This window comes from Pleuronectes platessa, chromosome 1, assembly GCF_947347685.1.
Source record: "Pleuronectes platessa chromosome 1, fPlePla1.1, whole genome shotgun sequence".
Taxonomy (NCBI): Eukaryota; Metazoa; Chordata; class Actinopteri; order Pleuronectiformes; family Pleuronectidae; genus Pleuronectes; species Pleuronectes platessa.
In genome coordinates this window covers 17,682,986-17,702,064 of record NC_070626.1, presented here as the reverse complement: position 1 = coordinate 17,702,064, position 19,079 = coordinate 17,682,986, and the positions used below count along the sequence as shown (strand labels likewise).

Below are 19,079 nucleotides of genomic sequence, written 5' to 3'. Positions count from 1 at the left end.
ACCTTTCTCTGTAGCAACAGTGAAATTATCACCCTGGTGTGCAGCAGAGCATCATTGAGATGGAGATACACCTTTTTCATGCAAGTGAATAAATGGGGCAAACATTGTAATGGTATATTTATTTATCTGTCAGTAATATCTTTAATAGAGCAGTCCAAGCCTCATCAAATTAATTAAATCCATGTTAGATTTAATAGAAATTAATCAAATAAATACTACTGAACAAAAATTTCCATTTTAAATTGGGCGGGAGAGGATGATATCGATATGACATGTATGCAAAAATACAAATAACATAATCAAAACAGGTCAAATAAATAAATAAATACACAGTATATTCTTCTATGGCTATCTCACTATGCATGTAAAGGTAAAAACAAGAAACAACTCAGAGGGGTACAAAGCTAAAACAACAGAGTCAGCAGGACACTTTGTGCTTTCAGCACTCTAAGTGGTGAAGCGAGGTTAGAGGTCACACATGCACCGGGTTACATCAGGAGGCAGGAAGGAGGAGGCGATGATGAGGGTTGGTGGAGGGGGGGCAGCAGGTTCCCAGGCAGGGAGGTCACAGCTCAGAGTCCCTACAGAGGACGATCTCCAGCTCGGCGCGGTACAGTTTCCCTCCGTCGGACAGAGCCATGATGCTCTTCTTGTACCCGCCGATTCCTGTCGACCCCACGTCCTGCACACACGCGCACGGCGTAGGTTAGAAAAAAGTCACAGTCGGTTGGGAACAAAGTTTGTCCGGTACAGAGGCCATGTACTGCAGGCAGCTACTCTATCTCAGCTCTATATTTGGCAAGAAGAACAGAAACCTGAACGGATCGATCAATAGGGTAAACTCTTCCTTACCATTTTGTTCTTGTCACAGAGGTCCTTCAGCAAAGCATCCAGCTCCTGCTCGTCGATATACCCATTACCGTCCTGGAGAGAGAGAGAGAGAGAGAGAGAGAGAGAGAGAGAGAGAGAGAGAGAGAGAGAGAGAGCAATGGTGGTCTGAATTATACAGGCAGAACTGATTTTCTTTAAAGGTTCATTGTGTAAGAGTTAGGTGGCAGAAATTGAATATAAGGAATCCAAACATAAAAATGTACATATAAACAATCCATCCTGAACAGAACATGAATATTTGTCCATTTGTTTGAATTTTTAATGTTGGGGGGGGGGGGGGGGGGGGGGGCAAAATATCACAAATAAATCCCTGTGTGTGGTCAGGATTATGTCAGTAGTTTCTACTGAAGTGTAGAAATGTGGAGTTTCCTGTATGTCGATCGAGCTTTAGTCCAGTTTGATCTCATTTGATGGATCGCCATTCAATTTTCTAAAGACATTTACGGTCCCCAGAGGATGAATCCTGGTTTAGAGAGTTTTCCTTTGACACCATGAAATTTACAGAAGCTATTTAAAGTCAATTCTAACCATGTTGACTGATGTGAGCGTTTAGCCTCAGCCTCACAGAGCCACTGGCACGAGCCTCCTGTGTATGTTCTGTACCTTAGAACAACACACTCACGTAGGCATGTGCACAATGCATAACAAATACCACACAGGAATGCACTTCTCACCTTGTCATAGAAGGTGAAGAGGGAGTCAAATTCTTTAACCGTGAGCCTGATGCCCTGTGAGACAGAGGGAGAGAGAAAGAGCGGGGGAAATTGTTAGAAACTGATGGATATTTTTAGAGAGCAGTAAAAGCCCCACCAGATCCAGAAGAGATATTAATCCATGGAGATTATGATAACTGGGACTAGGGTTGAGTTAATCCCGATCAAACAGACTAATCCTTTGTCAGAAAGAAATTGTTGATCTGCTGCACCGAGCCAGCGTGTACATATGGCAACATTCATGACAAATGCATGTGGGAGATCTATGTAAATTAACATGGTCACTGTGCTACGAATAGTGAACTTTAAAGCTTTGAAACGAAGGCTACTGTGCATTAATGCAATAATGTCAAGCTAAGAAAATACAGCAGTACATAGAATTGTGCAGTAAGTTGTTTTAAATTTTAGATGCAAATTTAAGTCCTGGATCAAAATAAACAGGACTTTAATGTGAATAGTTTTACTCTTAACATAATATAAACCTAAAATCTGTTGCTTTACATTGGATTCCATCACGTTGTGAAAGAAATGTCATACCGTAATATTTAATTCCTGAAGGAATTAACACACATTTGTGTCAGTGCCCCGTATGTTCATTCAGTACTTGATGACAAGTAATCCTCTTGCACTGAATCCAATCATGTTTTATTGTGCTATTGTAAATCTCCTCTGTTGTCTGACATTTAAAGATCAGAGGGATGACACTTGAAATCTGCCCCAAAAAAATATTCACATAATTCCTTGTTGAGCTCAAGAAGGAACAGGCTAGTGTGTTAAAAAGTATAAACTTACCTGGAACTTCAGCAGGAAATTTTCCTGCACCGGCAGGAGCCTGTGGTAAAACACAGAGAGGAGTTTGATGTTTTAACTGTCCTTTGAAAAAAAGGAACGAGCATTTTAAATAGAGGAGTAAAGACAACGAAGTTACGCTCACCTTGCCATCTCAGAGAGGCCCAGCTTACCATCACCGTTCAGATCAAACATCCTTAGCTGCACAGAAAGAGGATTAACATGGAATTTATCTGGGAATCTGTAACTAAATATGATCATGTGCAGCACGGACTAACACATTAAACACATCCATTCAAGTCAGATTAAAAAGCAGCGGTTCAGTGTGTTCAGTCGGCAGATGGATGGGAAGTGACATCTCGTGTATTGTGATATCTCGTGTGAAAGACGTACTTACAATACGTGTAAGTGTACTGTGTATTTTTCATGGTTATTAGAATGTGGGCTTTACGCAGTCTGAGTGATATTAAAATTTATGCTTTCATATACGGTGCAGAAGTGATGTGTTGCAGCCAAGCGATGAAGTTTGAACATATGACCACGAAGGCAGAGCGCCGACAGAAATGTTCTGGTTAATTCTTTGAATTTGAATGATGTCAGAGTTTGCATGTCTCATCCCAGCAGCTGAAGTTAAAGTGTCAAATACACCAGAGGAATAATGTATATGTAATACAATATACTTCATCTCTCGGTGGTAATGAAGTAGTCACTGTAAAGTTTATATGAATATTGATCAACTCATAGGAAATGTTGGATTTTATGAAAAGTCTTTGCTTGTAAAGTCTTGAGTCATGATTTTTCCAAAGCAGAGAGAAGAAAAACACAAAAACGTAATCTCACGATTGTCTGCGTGTACTCCTTGAGCTTCTTGTCGTCGTAGTTTCTGTTGGCCTTCTTCAGCAGGTCGGCCAGGAAACCCTGAGGAGAGAGAAACACCACTGTTCAAAACTGAATGGTGTGTATCTCTACACACAAGCTCAGGCTGTGAAAGTAGAACTTTCAAAGTGTCAGCACATGTGAAGGGTCAGTAGCACCCTAGCACAAGTTACATAGGCTACATAGACATGAGTAATGTCATATCAAGAAAAGTGTCAGATCTCGGAATCTTTATACAAACTGAATTATTAAGGTTTTATTTGATATCACATATGACACAAACAGAGAATGATGGTCAGACTGAAGAGCAGTGAGAGTCCAGCCGTCAGCAGATACCTCAGTGTACTTGTGTCAGAGCAGCAGTGTTTTCACCGACTCTAAATGGAATCACTTTATTGCAGACCTTGATTCGTCATGTGTTTTACCTTCAGCTCGTTTGATTCGATGTATCCACTGCGGTCAGTGTCATACCTCCTCCAGGCCTGCAGGACAAGAGGGATGCCGTTACACAAGTTTTCAGGAGAAAAGGGTCTGCTTCAACCACAATGATAAATGAGAAACACACACTGGCCTTTACAAAAGACTGATCTTCTCTAATCCGAAGCAGGCCAAAGACCTTCGTAAAGAGAAACGATGGTGTCATCTGACAATGTGTAAATATAGAATTAGTCAAAGTCCTCATCAAAGATGGATACCTACTCCAGCACTTACTGCCTTTCCCCGGCAGAAAGATGTGTTCCATTCATAATGTATGGCAGTCTGAGAATAGCTTTAACACAGAGGGCAGCGTCCCACCACTGGAAACCCTCCTCAGCCCCACGACACCAACTTTCTCAATCCCAGTGGTGAAGTTCAATCATTATCTCAACGTGTGCAACTGAAGATAGAGGTCGTTCCTTACGGTTTTCAAGAATGTTCCAAAGGTTTAGATAAAATTGTGTTAGTGTTTTCTGGGTGAGATATCAGTGTAAAACATTGAGTGAGGTTTTAATTAAAATCGTTCATTGAATTTTTCCTTTCAGCTGTTCATCAGAACACATGTAGAGAATCTAAACGTGTGAAATCTTAATACTGTTAGAGAGGACCGTGACCAAAGTAATAATACATTTTATTTATAAGGCGCCTTTCAGGATACTCAAGGTCGCCGTACAACAGTCAACAATACAGTTAATTAAAAATTTTAAAATGCACAAAGCAGAGCAGCAGCAGAACAACAGCTTCAGCGGACAGGAACATTAAAAGTTATATGCCTGCCTAAACAGGTGGGTTTTAATGCAAGATTTAAAAAGAGTGAGTGAATTTGGGTCAATGTTCCTGATGTCAGGGGGGAGGGAGTTCCAGAGGTGAGGGGCAGAGTGGCTGAAGGCTCTAGGTCCCATGGTGGACAGATGGACTCGGGGGACGGTCAGGCTGATGGAGGAAGCAGACCTGAGCGACCGGGTAGGGGCATTGATATGGAGGAGGGCCGAAAGGTATGGAGGAGCGAGGTTATGGATGGCCTTAAATGTATGGAGGAGGATTTTATAGTCAATGCGGTGTTTAATAGGAAGCCAGTGAAGTTGATGTAGAACGGGGGTGATGTGACTGATGGATGGTGTTCTAGTGACAATACGGGCAGCAGCATTCTGTACCAGTTGAAGTTTATGGAGGAGTTTGTGTGGGAGACCAAAGAGAAGGGAATTGCAGTAATCCAGGCGGGAAGTGACAAGGGAGTGAACCAGGATTGCAGCGGTGTTGGGAGTGAGTGAGGGGCGGAGTAGGTTGATATTGCGGATGTGGAAGTAGGCAGACCGGATAGTTTTGTTGACGTGGGTATGAAATGATAGGGTGCAAAGTCTCTGACATTGTGCCGTTTCTATAAATTAACAACCTACAGCTGTACTCGACTGTCTCCACTAAAAAAAACAATACCAGGGAAACAGGAGACTGTTAAGGCTCTGATAACTTGAGGCATTTTGCCTAAGCACTTTATTGTCTTTATTGAAGATTTAATATAGTAAAGTGAGTTGAGAGTCGTGTATTTAGAACTCGTGAGGCATAAATGAGGTGTCTCAGTTATTATATGCACATGTGAATAAACACAAACTTACAGCCATGAATTGAGTGCTGGATCCCACAAACTCTCTGAAGCAGAGCAGGAAGTTTTCCTCCGTGGGCAGAATCTGAGCCAGCTACACCGAGGAAGATCAAGACACAATTTCAAATCAAGGCATTATTTAAATGGTGGCTGTATTTTTACGATTACTTTTTGGTATTGATTACTTTACTGGATAGATTTACAGTGATGATACATAAGTAACGTATTTAAATCCTACTCACCTCGGACATTTCAATCCTCCCATCAGCATTCTTGTCAAAATTGGCCATGAACTCCTTCATCTTTTCTTTGAACGCAGCATTTGAAGTATCCTGGAAGTTCGTCACATCACAAATCAAAGACACTTAGATAGATAACAAGGTCTATAATTAAAATTACCTACAGGAGTCACTTTGTGTTATTGTGCCTGTTCTACTCTCTGTGACGTGCTTCGCTCACCACGCCTGGTCCTCGTCTCGCAGACTCCAGCTCTTTGAAGAAGTTCTCCAGCTCCTTCCCTTCGATGTAACCATTTCCTGCGGAGCGGCGGAGGGGCTAGATTAGTTTGGCACAAATGATGTTATGAAGCTTTTAAGTTGTCTGAAACTTTGTTGACTGTTCAGAGGTTTGATTAAAAAGATTTGGATGAAAGATTAAAGGTCACATGGAGGCGGGGGGTCCCTTCGTTTTGAAACCGTCGCCAAACCTTGAATGTTTAGCCCAGACTCAAGCTCGGTTTGATTGAATCAGAACGCTCCCAGAAGCCCTCGGCTGGATTGTATCCAGGGTGCGTATGTGCCTACAGCTGTGCCTCAATCAGCTCCAGTATTTACTGTGGTGAGTTTATAGCCCTGAAGTTTGTGTTGAAGGCAAAAGCAATTCTGAGAAATTCACATCCTCAGGGAAGTCTGGAGCACAATAACTTCAAGATTAACACGGTATGTCATCTCTTCACCACTCAAAACTCTAAATTGAAAACATTCTCTTTCCTAATTTCACATTTTTATATGTGTTGCCAAGGTGGTATTTACGTAGCCAGGGAGAGATTATGAAGATAGAGAGATGTGCAGCAGCAGAAGAGAAAACACCAGACTGGAATCCAGTGTAGTTTGGGGGCAGGCAGATTTGTGTTTTCTGACGGTGGGCATTCAGACTGATTCTCACTGTGTCTGGATTTGTCCTTCTCCTGACATTCACAGCACCAGGGATGATTCATTATAATAATTTATGTTTTTTTCCCCCCTGCAAAGTAACAGGGTAACAGACAGGACATTGTCTTTTTAATCAGAGGAATGAGTCCCATCTGTCGGCGGCCCGAGCGAAGATCGGAGGGGTTTGTGCCTTCTAACGAACAAAAACAAATATCGATACAATTGTTATTTCAATTCAGAACAAAACACAGATGTACAGAATAAAGTGCAGAGATTCACCCCGCTCCCCTCTTCATCTCTTAATCTCTGATCCTCTCATCTGCTTTCCTTTCTGATCATTTTCTCCCTAACCTCCCCCCATCCCGATCCTCCATCCTGCCCGTGCTTCATTTACACATTGTTTTTGATAGGTGCTGTGTGTCGCCATCTGTGCTCGGTCGAGTCGATGTTTTAGACAACACAAACTACCTCAGGGACACAAAGCTCCAGGTGCGGATGTAAAGTACACAGACACAACAAAGCCTCATAGTAACCTGAGGTTCAACTTGATTTGTATTATTCAAAAACTGAGAATAATCATAATGTTAATAATATTATTTCTTTGATAAACCCGATAAAAAACCACACCAGTGTACTTATACATATATTATCAATGTTGTACTTCACTATGAAGTCTTAGATCAGTAGTGACATCTACAAAAAAATTATAGGGTGTGGAAAATCTCGTTGGTTTATTCATAAACGTATAACATGCAACTTCGGCCACTAGGTGTCTCTCAATCAAAACATTAATAAATTACCTAGCTTGATGATTTCGTAAAGCCATTCTCCATTGCTCATAAAAATCTCCCTGACGCGACTCAGGTACGGACCGCATTCATAGATGAGGTAATTTATTAAAGATTTGTATAATTTCACTCAGCAAATGGCAATGAATAATCTTGACTAGAATCAGCTCTGACTGTCTTATTATCTTTCTCTTACAGCACCTACAGTGCAGAGATCAGCACATGTCAAGATAGTTCACTCAGAGCCAACTATGTCAAGCTTATAGTGGAACTAAACTAAAAGCTTGGGGATCAGTCAAGTCAGTAGGATTGATCCTCTGGGGACCATGAATGCAAGAGTACGAGTAAAAACTTCCATGAGATTCCATCCATTATTTGTTGAGTTATTTCAGTCAACATTCCCATCTGTGGAGCAACGCTAAAATGATTAAATATTCTAGTAAATTATTCATCTGGGCCTTCATTTTTATGGGATGACTATTAAACTCTAATTACTTCCAAACAATTTTTATAAATTTACCCGCAAACGTCCACAGAGATATGTTTTTCCTTTTTTCAACTTAGTGACCACTGAGGCGCTCAGCAGTGCTCGCTCTGTGCCGCCTCCTCCTTTTTGCTTCCTCCTTGCTTGGCTGGCTCAGCTGGGTGGACAGAGTGCGGCAAAGTGGTGTGACCAAGTGTAAATAAAAGGCAAGTCAGAAATGGCGCATACAAAAGAATGCATTTGGCATTTCTATTTCCCGGAAATGTCAAAATAATGATGGCCACTTCCGACGCATTATGTACCTGCAGTGCAGATAACTAGAGGCCACATGGCAGAACAAAGAATCGGGCTCTGAGTGGCCCAGAATAAACTCCAGTTGACTCTCAACTCTCACTTTGTACTTTAACAGAACAGTCTCATGAAATGTTGTAAAACCAAAGGTGATGTTCTACTTTTTTATTTTGATGTAATAGATATTCTTTCTTCTGCAAGTTAGTCTCAACAGATTAATTAATAGCCTTCATTAAATTAAAAACCTTTTCACCATACTGAAGAAATTTCCAGTGTCTATTGTAGAGTCTATTAGCTAATTGTATACTCGAATACACACTGTGACAGAAACAGGTGATTAAAGCTGAACACCGTATCTCGGGGGGAGAAGAACAAATAACAAGTGAAAAGTATGACTGTGTTAAATTCCCCTGGCTTGTCATAAAGCCCACATAAGCAACTGTGTTCTCACTTCATTGGGACTCACTGCCAGAGTTTAGCTGCTGCACAAATCTCAGCTGCCACATGGAGCGAACCACTGCACACTGAGCAGATGTATCTCTCTCTCTCTCTCTCTCTCTCTCTCTCTCTCTCCCCCCCAAAACTCTGAGGATCTCAACTGCCCATCGCTCCATGGAACTAGATCAGTTTAAGCAAGTTTCATTCATTGTATTCAGTCAAGCATGCTGTCAACTTTATCTTTTTTCAGTTTGTCCCAGATCTCACTGCAGCCAATAGGAAGCCCAGTCCAGTCCGGTCGCTGCTGTTGTGCAGCTGTGGTCAGCCTGTTGCTGCCAACAATAGATTTTTACATCAGAGATTTCATGTTAACTTGTGTGTCTACTTGAAGAGAGGCCATTTCTTCCACCACTTCCGAGGTTATGTTCCTCTCAATCAGTCATTTTCTATTTTATAGTTTTTTACAAGTACAAATGACTACCAGTCACTAGTAATGAGGTGCATTGTTTCATCATAGACTTTAGATAAAGATGGAGGAAATTACTGCTTCCAAAAGTAAAGCCAAAGTGTCTCAATCACCACCTGGTGGCTGGCTGCAGTACATGTTAGAAATCCTTCCTCCTCCATGTTAGTGGATGGGACAAGGGGCAAAATTGAAAAGAGGAAGTGCATGTCCACAGTTTCTCTCACAAACGGTGTCTGTAATTTTTGATAGATCTGATGTTTGTTCAAGTGTAAGTTAGTTTGGTTATTTGATGCAATGAAAACATAGCGTCTCATCATGATTGACAGCTGAGTCTGATTTCTGGATGGTGGGAAGAAGTGACACGTCGTCCATGTTTGTATACAATCCATGTTTTTTATCCAGTCAGACAGACCCTAATGGTTCTTGTTTTACATTTACCTTAACCCATTTGGGAGAAGCTTTTATCCAAAGTGACTTGCAACTGAGGTTCAGGTCAGTAGAAGACCTTGAACAAAGGACTAAATCTGCTGAGTAAGTGCGACATGTGGGAGATCAGGTGAAGAAGTGCACTGCAGTAAGTGCATGTTAGAGGAGTTTCCTGAAGATAGAGTGGGACGCTCCGGCTCCGATTGCATTTGGTAGCTCGTTCCACCATCAAGGAATCTCAGCAAGAACAATCTGGACCGTGGTTGTCTTGTGTGCGGGGATGGAAATGAAAGATGACGTTGGTTGGAGCAGCGCAGAGGCTGATGACAGCAGACATTAAATCATTTTATGGCTCTTTGGAGGGAGGTTTTAGTGTTTTCACTAGTAGTGGGCCCAAGACGCATTTTTGTCACTGACACAAAATTCACCTCACGATTCATCAACTAAGTGAGGAAGTGATTGGTTTAGTTTTTTTTTCACCCTCATTACAATTAGCCTGGTGCTGTAGCCAAAAAACATAAACTTCTGCAAAGCGGGAGCTTGAAGACTGTGGTTTATAAGAATAGTCCAGGTGGGAAAACTTCTGGATCAATACGCCAGCTGGTGATTCACACTCTATCTGGATTTATAGTTTAATCAATATCTGCTGAATGCACTGATGAACCCTGTGATCCAATGAAGGAATTACCTCGTCACATATCAAGACAAACATGTAACTGGTTTAAGATGTTGTTTTAGAAAGTGTGTGTCCTCTGAAGTGACAGTTGGATAGTCAACATGTCCTCCAGAATATAAAACAAGAGGCGATTTATCACTGCCCCTTCATATTGTTTCTCATCCATCACCTCACGACAACATTGTTTATGAGGGGCCGTTCAAAACTGTCATAACTCTTGCAAAAATGATCTATCACCGCTGTGGTCGAGGTTAAGATCCGGATGCGTCGGCACAAAGATGACTCAAAACATCGTGGTCATGGTTAGAACAGGTTGACGTGGACACAGGTGGAAGGAAACTGTGGTGTGCAGTGATGCTGTGTTGTGGCAGCAGGGATATGTAGTTTTGCAGTAACAGATATATGGGATCCTACAATCCTGTTTGAAGCAAATGCACAGTGAGTTTACAGGACAGTGTTTTGAAGGGGTTTAACAGTAAAGGTCAAAGCTGACTTTCTTAATGGCTGGAGAAAATAATCCTTCAGTGGAAATTGGATCATAAAAAAGTCACAAACACTGAAGTGGCTCGTGCTGAGACAGTGGATGACGTATAATGACTACAAGGCTTTGTGCATTGTAATTAAGTTCATCTATTGACTACTGACCCTAAGTACATTTTGAAGTCCCTTCACACTACTTCTGCTTCACTAGATTCACTGCACTGACTTTACAGATAGAGTCACTCTACGGATTAGGATTTAACATGTTGTTAATATCTCGGCTTTAAACACATTAATAAAATATGATGTGTTATTAGGGTTGTCGGTGACGGTTATTTTCATCATTAATCTGATTACTCAGTTGATTGTTTTCTCAAGAGGTTGATACATAAAGTCTGAGAAAATTAAATAAAGTAGACAATTTCAAAAGAAGAAATCAATATATTTATATTTTTCGTCCAACAAACAATTGAAATATTCTATTAATGTTCTTTTAATTAAGACAATATAAAATTAATGAAATTGAAACAATTACAATGCAGAGAAGTGACATTTACACATTAAGAGCATTTTTACTTATCACAATAATTGATCAACTACTTGATTAACTGACCAACCATTTTAGCTCAAGGTAACCAAGTAACCAATGGAATTTAAAATGGACCAGTTCAGCTCCATCACCAAACCAACAGTAAATGGCTGCAGCTTATATATGTTAATGCATTATTTTAACTGGATTAAACTTTGAGGCATGTTCATACGGTGGCCCCCGTATGTTCATATATCGTGATATTGCAAGTTGTAAAGGATCATCAAACATGCACACACACACACACACACCACACACATACACACACACACACACTCATGCATGTCTCTCTTTAGTTGTGAGGACACCCATTGACCTAATGCATTCCCTCGCCCCTCACCCTAACCTTCACAATCACAACTAAATGCCTAACCATTGTCCAAAACCCTCATAGGCATGCGCGCACACATACACTCACACACACACTTCCCACCAGTTCATTCCCAGTAAGCTCTCAGATTTAGAAGCTCCTCCCAACGAACACCCCCTCTTACTTTTTCTCTCTCACCCCCTTCCCCCTTTTATCCATCCCTCCCCCACCTCTCATTCTCTCTCACATACATTCGTATACATACATGATTTTTACACGCACGCACGCCCACACACACTGACACACACACACACACAGACACACACACACACACACACGCACACACACACACACACACACACACACACATACACACACACACACACACATTATGTATATGAATCTCCTTCCAGTACAATGAACAGACCTTGTCAAATATAGTTGACATTACTGTTTTTGAAATATGGTATTAATACATTTAGTTGTCCATACATTAGAATGCACCCTGCCTTGATAATGCCATGTCCGATGGGACTTGACAATGCTCTGGGCTGTTTGATTACAGTCATGTCAATGAAACCTCTTTGAATACGAATTTTAAATAATTTAAAATAATTCCTAGGACAAGAACATTAAACTGTCATTAATGTGTGCGTGTTTTGTTTTTTTACCACAGTCCATTTACAAATTTAAGTGAAAAAAACGAAAACCGAACTAAAAACCATTTCCTGTAGAGTTGGTATTCATTTGAATTAGCTGAGCGCCACTGGTTTATTATAATAAAGAAAGAAAAATAGATTAAAATCTATCTTGAATTAAAAGCTGACTTTTCTTTTCTGTACATTATATTTCTTACTAAATGCATTCATGAATGAGTGAATCCAGCTGTTATTGAACACTGACCGTCTGCGTCGAAGTGTCTCCAGATGTCGATGAACTGCGCTGCGGTGAGCTCCGCCAGGTGCAGGTGTGGCGTCTGCTGGGCCTGAGTTGCCATCTCTTCTCTTTTTTGTATTCTTCCTCCTTCAGCTGACAGTTGGATGTAAACTTTTCAAGGCTCCTTGGTTCTGTGGGCAGCTCCTCCTCAGTCTGAGCTTTTAAACGCTGCCCCACCCCCCTCCACCTCCTCTCCTCCCTCTCCTCCATCCCTCCATCCCAGGCGTTTCTCCCGTCCACCACGAGGGGGCACCGTCACCGTGCTGAGAGTCAGCAGGGAGCAACGGCAGGAGACCAATTACAGGAGGAGGAGTGGGGTGCAGGGGGAGGAAGGCTCTCCTGGGTGTTTTTTTTGCCTGAGTTACCATTAAGTGCTGTCCAGCTTGCTTGTTTGATTGAAGCATCATTATACATCATCCTCACGTGATGCTCCCTGCAGGAGAAAATGACATCAAACTCTTTCTCCTGCAGGGCCGGCTGACTCCGTTGGATCTTGTAGGATCTATGTCACCACTGGACTGTGAATTATCACATAAAGCATGAATACATTAAATGCAGCATCTACAGCATTCCAGCAGGAGAGAGTCAAAACAATAAAAAAAAAAGTGCAGTGGTGTCCATGTCATGCTCCAGTAGGCACCACATTTCCAGAGTCATATATCTATCAGGTGTCTCTACCAGATGTGACTGCACCCTTCTCCACATTCCTTTGCCTACTTTCACCTCCTCCCTCCTTCAACCCCTGTACACCCTCCATCATTACTCCTGACCTGCGGAGGTGGGGGGAACACTCACTCTCCTTGGTCAATTGAGCCCATATTGGCAGCAGTAGCAGCAGCAGCATAGCCAGTAAATCACCAATACGCCTTTGTTCATGCTGCAGGATGAGCCACACACTCCTCCTATCTTTCTTTCTCATCTTATACTTTGGCGCACCTCCCTCTTCAGTTGGGTCCCCACCTCGCTGGTGTAAGTGAATGATGGGTGGTGCGGGGGTTCAGATGCATAGGATGCAGAAGAAGAAGAACAAGAACAAGAAGAACAAGAAGAGGAAGAAGACACTATCTGCTCCCTGCAGTGTTGTGTACTGCTAATCAGATAGAAATGGAAGAACACAAACACAAGGAGAGAGTTTTTTGTGTCTGTGTGTGTGCGTTGGGGGGGGGAATAAGTCCTATATGTACAGCTAAGCGTGAAAGACGAGAAGAGGGGGAGATATTTATAGGAGCTCTGATGATAAAGCTTAATCTGTGTGAATATGAATGAGATCATTTATAGGATTTGTTTGCAGAGCTGTGAACTCTCTGATCCAAGTGTTGGAGGTTAAGTGATGGGATGAATTATGGAGAGTTGTATGATAACAGAATAACAATGGTGGATATGGGACAAAGTTCAAATGAACCTCTGATCAACTCCACTTCCTCCCACTGTCCGAAAAATGAGGCCCAACATTTTTGGGTCATGAATACTGTGTAGTGTGACAAAAAAAAAAAATCTTTGAGAAAAATATACAGTATTAGACGTGTACTTTAACTTTTGAGTTTGGTCCATGTCTCATTCACTAACACGGAGGAGGCATGGTTTATGGCCTATACTGCAGCAAGCCACAGGTAGTGATGGAGGTGCTTTGGCTTCACTATTGACAAGACCAATGCATCAAACGAAGCTGCACAACAGAGCTCTTTTCCTTAATGAAATGCTGCCTCCTGCTCATCTCTGTTTGTCCACAGAGAAAAACACTTTTAACACGAGTGATGACAACAAGACACACGGATGATGCTAATTCAAATTTAAAAGTGAAAAATGATATCTCAAAGAGAGGTCAGAGGGTACGAGGCTGAACAGGGGGTGGCAACAGAAAATGAAAGTCTGAAGAGGATGCACCGTAAAACATCCTGACTTTGATTGTTAATTATCCTCTTAAAATATTTCCATCTGCTTAGGTCAATTGAACTTTGACCCCAAACACTGAGGCTATGGGAAGTCCTAGATGTTGACCTCTCTGCAAAAAATGTCAAGATCCTGACGTCTGCACGACATACAAGAGTTGGCACAGTACATCTGTTTAGTATGGACTCGTTTCAAATACTAAGGGACGTCTGAGAATATTACAAGTGTTTCAAACAAATTACCACCCCTACTTTTAACGAAGACGTCTCAAAACCTGAACTTTCTTTTCCTCACCACTAAACGTCCAAAAAAAGCTTCCATACTCCCGCATCTTCTGCAGCCAATCAGATATGTGTACGCTGCGGAAAAACAAGTTATACCAAAATCATCCTCGCTGATATGATGCCACTGAGACAACAGCATCTAAAAGAACATAATTACACGCTCAGAGGAACAACACATACCAAATGCGCATGCTGTTGTGGGGAGTGAATATCACGGGGTGGGATGTTTTGTGTGGAAGTGTGCATGCAGATCAAATTAGGTTTGGTGAGTTTGACTGCCCGAGACATTTGCTCTGGTGTTAATGCGGTTGAGCAGCAGTCGGAGTGGGAGTGTAGGATTTGTGTAAATTAGAGTGACAGGGTGCCTCATCGCTGTAATCAGCCATTTTTTATCAGCAGCACAATATGGACGAGGGTGGGATCTACAGAGAGAGAGAGAGAGAGAGAGAAACAGAGAGTTTCCAAAGGCTGGCAAACCTATGCTGAGCACAGATAAAGCAGAATGCAGTTTTCAGTCCATTTGGGAGATTGGGTTGTGATTACATTTCTGCAACACTGGCACAGATAAACACCTTATAATGAGACCAACTGCAGCTCTATTCACTGCTTGCCAATTGTTATTGGCAACAAAAATGTAGGGAACTGCATTCGGTAACTTTAGCTGACCACCTTCACTCTGCATCTTCCTGCTGAGATAGGATCTGAAAGTACACAATGCGCTCCAAACACCCCATCATCACTTGTGGCGTATTGCAGCCAAGTCAACTGCATAAAACTGTATTTTTGACTTGGATGAACGGTTAGGAGAGAAAGGCTTCTCCCTGTGTGCAGGCAGGACGAGGTGTTCCGCCTCCTCCACAGGGAACAATTACGACGCTGGATCTCCACAGAGCACATTTCTCAATAGCAAAAACAACCCCACCTCAAGTAATAAAGACACCTGAGACAAGAAGAGATTATTTGTCATGATGATGCAACGGTGGGGCCTGTAGCAAAGCTGCTGTAGGCGATAACTTCATGGATCTACAAAGTGATGGAATGTACTGGTGATAAGAACAAGAATTTTAAGTCAAATTCCCCACCCCCAAAGAAACGTAGAGGGGACACAACACACACATGCATCTGAAAAGAATGTTCTCATTTGTGTCGCAAAGTAAATATGATGCTACAGCAGCAGTCCGTGAGCAGGGTGGTGGCAAAGATGTCAATAGCCAGGAGCATGAGATCAGAGGGGCACCCGGAGAATGGCTAACTACAGCAACAAGAACTTTGTTTGAACTCCCTTAAATTCAGTTCGCTCTAAGTGTGTGTGCCGTGTGAATGTAATTCCCCCATGCTTTGGCAGCGCCTAATACCCAATCCCTGTGATTATGTAAGTAAAATGGAGGAAAAAATGATGCTCCAGTTGACAGAATTGTGAGCCATTATGCAGAATACACAGACAGCTGGATAAGAAATATTACAGATGGAGGAAAAAACTGAATGTTTCTGTTGTGTACCCATTTTCCTTTACCACTTTATATATTTATATCTGGGCTCAGTCATATTGGAAAGCAGAATCACATCCTACTAAGATAACACTTTGGGCAAAGTCCCTTCTTCCGGCAAAATCTATATAAATGTATATATAACAGTATGAGAGGTGGTGAAACATCCTGGCGTCACGCTCCAGTTACATCTCTTGATGACTTAGCAGTGGTGACTGAATCAATAAAGTCTTGTAGTGGAACGCCCCTTTTTAACCATCACTGCCATTTACCGGGTTGATGAGCATCAGGGAACAATGTGAATGGTGTTTGCCTAAAGTGTGTGGAGCCGCACCCAACACATTTGATTGAGTCAATGAGTTAAAGGCTTTTGTCAGCCTGACCTGCAGCCCCCCCGCCCCAACCCCAACCCTCTTCATCATCCGCGGTTTTTAGGGGGAATTATCCATCTGTGGGGACAAACATGCATCACACACACGGAGGGCAAAGATGTTTAAGTCCAGGAGCTCAGCGCCGTGATGAATCAGTGTGTGTTGACAGGCCTCCATAAACAAATGCACCGGAGCGCAGCAAACCCTCCCACATGCACGTATAAAAGTGCAGTATACATACCAGAGCAAATAAATATATCCTCAGATGGATGTCTACAGTACGAGTGTGAGTGTGTGTGTGTGTGTGTGTGTGTATGTGTGTGTGTGTGTGTTTTTGTGTGTGTGTGTGTGTGTGTGTGTGTTTGTGTGTGTGTGTGTGTGTGTGCGTGTGTGCCAACAACAAGTGTCCCTGTGGCCTGATTTGTGCTCTCCGCCCCCTCCTCTGTCCAGGCAATCCCTTTTATAGAGTCAATTCAATTCAGCGGGTGAACTGAGGTCGATTGATGTGCTTTCAAGGCCAAGAGCGAGCGACATTTGAGGCAGAGAGGGAGAGATGGAGAGAGGGCGGCAGAGAGGGAGGGAGAGAGAGAGAGAGAGCGAGAGAGAGAGAGAGAGAGAGGGAGAGAGGGAGAGAGAGAGAGGGAGAAAGAGAGAGAGGGAGAGAGGGATGCAGAGAGGGAGGGAGAGAGAGAGAGGGGAGGGGGAGAGAGAGAGAGAGAAATAGAGAGAGGGAGGGAGAGAGAGAGAGAGAGAGAGAGAGAGAGAGAGAGACCCCTTGGAGACCCACAGCAAACCAAACAGGCAAAAAAGCTAGTATAGCAGCATTTAGTTCAGATTGTTCAAACGTTCAGTGAAAACAATTAAAGTATCGAAACAAATTAATTAAATTAAACTGAAAAGCTTTGCAGGCCGTGCTGGACCTAATCTCGCTGTCAAACTGTTGGTAAACATGTGCGACCCAACAAACATGCACGCCAAAGCTTCGCACACAAACTGTCCCAGCAGCTGCACATTTAAAGCTTTGGCTCTGTCGTGCTTTCATTTTGGACCGAAAGTGACCCAATGAGCTGAAAGTGCAAGCTGCTGGCTACGAGTCGAGGCCGGCCGGGTTTTATCCTGACCAGATTAACATTTTAGACTTTTCAGATTTGATTTCAACCCCCCCACACCCCCCCGCCCCTCACAGAGCAGTGATATTATTCTAATACCGTTTAAAGTATTTGTCTCCCAAGGTGTGCCCGGCTGTGAATACTTTTACAGTAATGCGTAGTACATAGTACTAGCCATAGAGACCAAGAGATATAGATATGATTAAAAGACATTTACGATGTTTAAAAAATCTGTCATTTCTTTCCAAATTTTGTTTCAAGATGTCTCAGGATAAGGAATCCAGTATATGAGACATTTGTTCACACACACATACTCTGTTGCCTACAGGAAATCATATTCTAAAATAATAATAATCTATCTTCCCATTGCATATTCTAAATGATTATAAATATGCTAGTTTGTTAGTTAAAGGTGAGATCAACAATGTTCAAAGACATTGGTACAAAATTCTCATGAGGAACATAATAATGTCATACACACCTTTTGTTGTAGAGGTCTGATTAATAACTCATAAAGTACCATACATCTAGATAACTGATTGGTGAAGACATGAAACCGATATATAATAAGATGTAAACACAGCTCTGCCTGCATAAAGCACATGTTGTGAGCGACAGACCTGCACTTCCTGCTGGCTCCTCTCTGCTCACATGAGAGACAACAAAGCAGGAACACCTCAGGAGAGAGTTAAACTGATTAGCATTTTAAAAGGACGAGCCCCATAAGAAAAAAAACAAAAAAACACAGAGCTTTGACAATAAATCTGAGTCTGTCCAACATGATTTACATACTCGATCCATGGAAGCAGCCATTAGAACAGGAACTAAACTGCAATATTTCCAAGAATCGACAGAGATTGACACTCCAATTCTGGTCGAGTGTCAGAGGTTAATTGGTTGTTGTTGTTTATGAACGGAAAAACAGATGCCACCCAGGAAGATTTGAGACCCCATATCCGTCATGTCTCCTCTGTTGAGTTTTAGCATTTTCCCCACAGACTCCCAAGTTGCATCCACACCCGTCGTTCATCACCAAAACCGTCGCTTCAACACAAATTAAAGTGGGATCAGTTAATTCCTTCCTCCTCATGGAGTTTTCGATTCTCTCTTAGTTAAGTCTCATGGATTAATGTATAAATACAGTCCAGCGTGTATTTATCACTTCAAACATTATCTACAGCAGTCACAGTTTCTTAGCGAGAATGTATTTATTTTTTATTTTTTTATCTCGCAGAGTGACTCATTTGAAGTCAGCCCATCATAGCTTGGTTGGATTACATTTTCACTTTTCAATTTTTTTCTTATCTATGTCTTGTTAAGTTCTTTTCCATTTTCATATCGCCACTAATACTGCAGAAAATAGCCGAGCATTAGGCTTTTTAGAAGTCCTCAGCCATGACAGTAACTTCACAAGCTGTTCTCCAGGCCTGTTCACACAAATTCATCTACACAATAACTTAAATGATATTTGTTCATATCCCCATTTAATGCAGTAAAAGTTTGTGTCCACCACACCAGATGTTCTATAGCTCGTGTTTTTTTTTTCTGTTTCAGAGA

At 42.0% G+C, this 19,079-nt stretch overlaps 1 protein-coding gene across 1 annotated transcript; it reads right to left on the bottom strand.

The window, feature by feature from the left end:
- Positions 1-542: 542 nt before the first annotated feature.
- LOC128440151 (calretinin) lies at positions 543-12,499 on the bottom strand. Its single transcript, XM_053422772.1, has 11 exons — positions 12,349-12,499; positions 5,806-5,882; positions 5,589-5,678; positions 5,360-5,440; positions 3,695-3,751; positions 3,234-3,311; positions 2,539-2,594; positions 2,397-2,436; positions 1,566-1,619; positions 853-924; positions 543-682 (listed from the first exon to the last, which is right to left on the bottom strand). The coding sequence occupies exons 1-11, from the start codon at positions 12,440-12,442 to the stop codon at positions 566-568; spliced, it is 816 nt and encodes a 271-aa protein (XP_053278747.1). The 5' UTR covers positions 12,443-12,499; the 3' UTR covers positions 543-565.
- Positions 12,500-19,079: the final 6,580 nt, after the last annotated feature.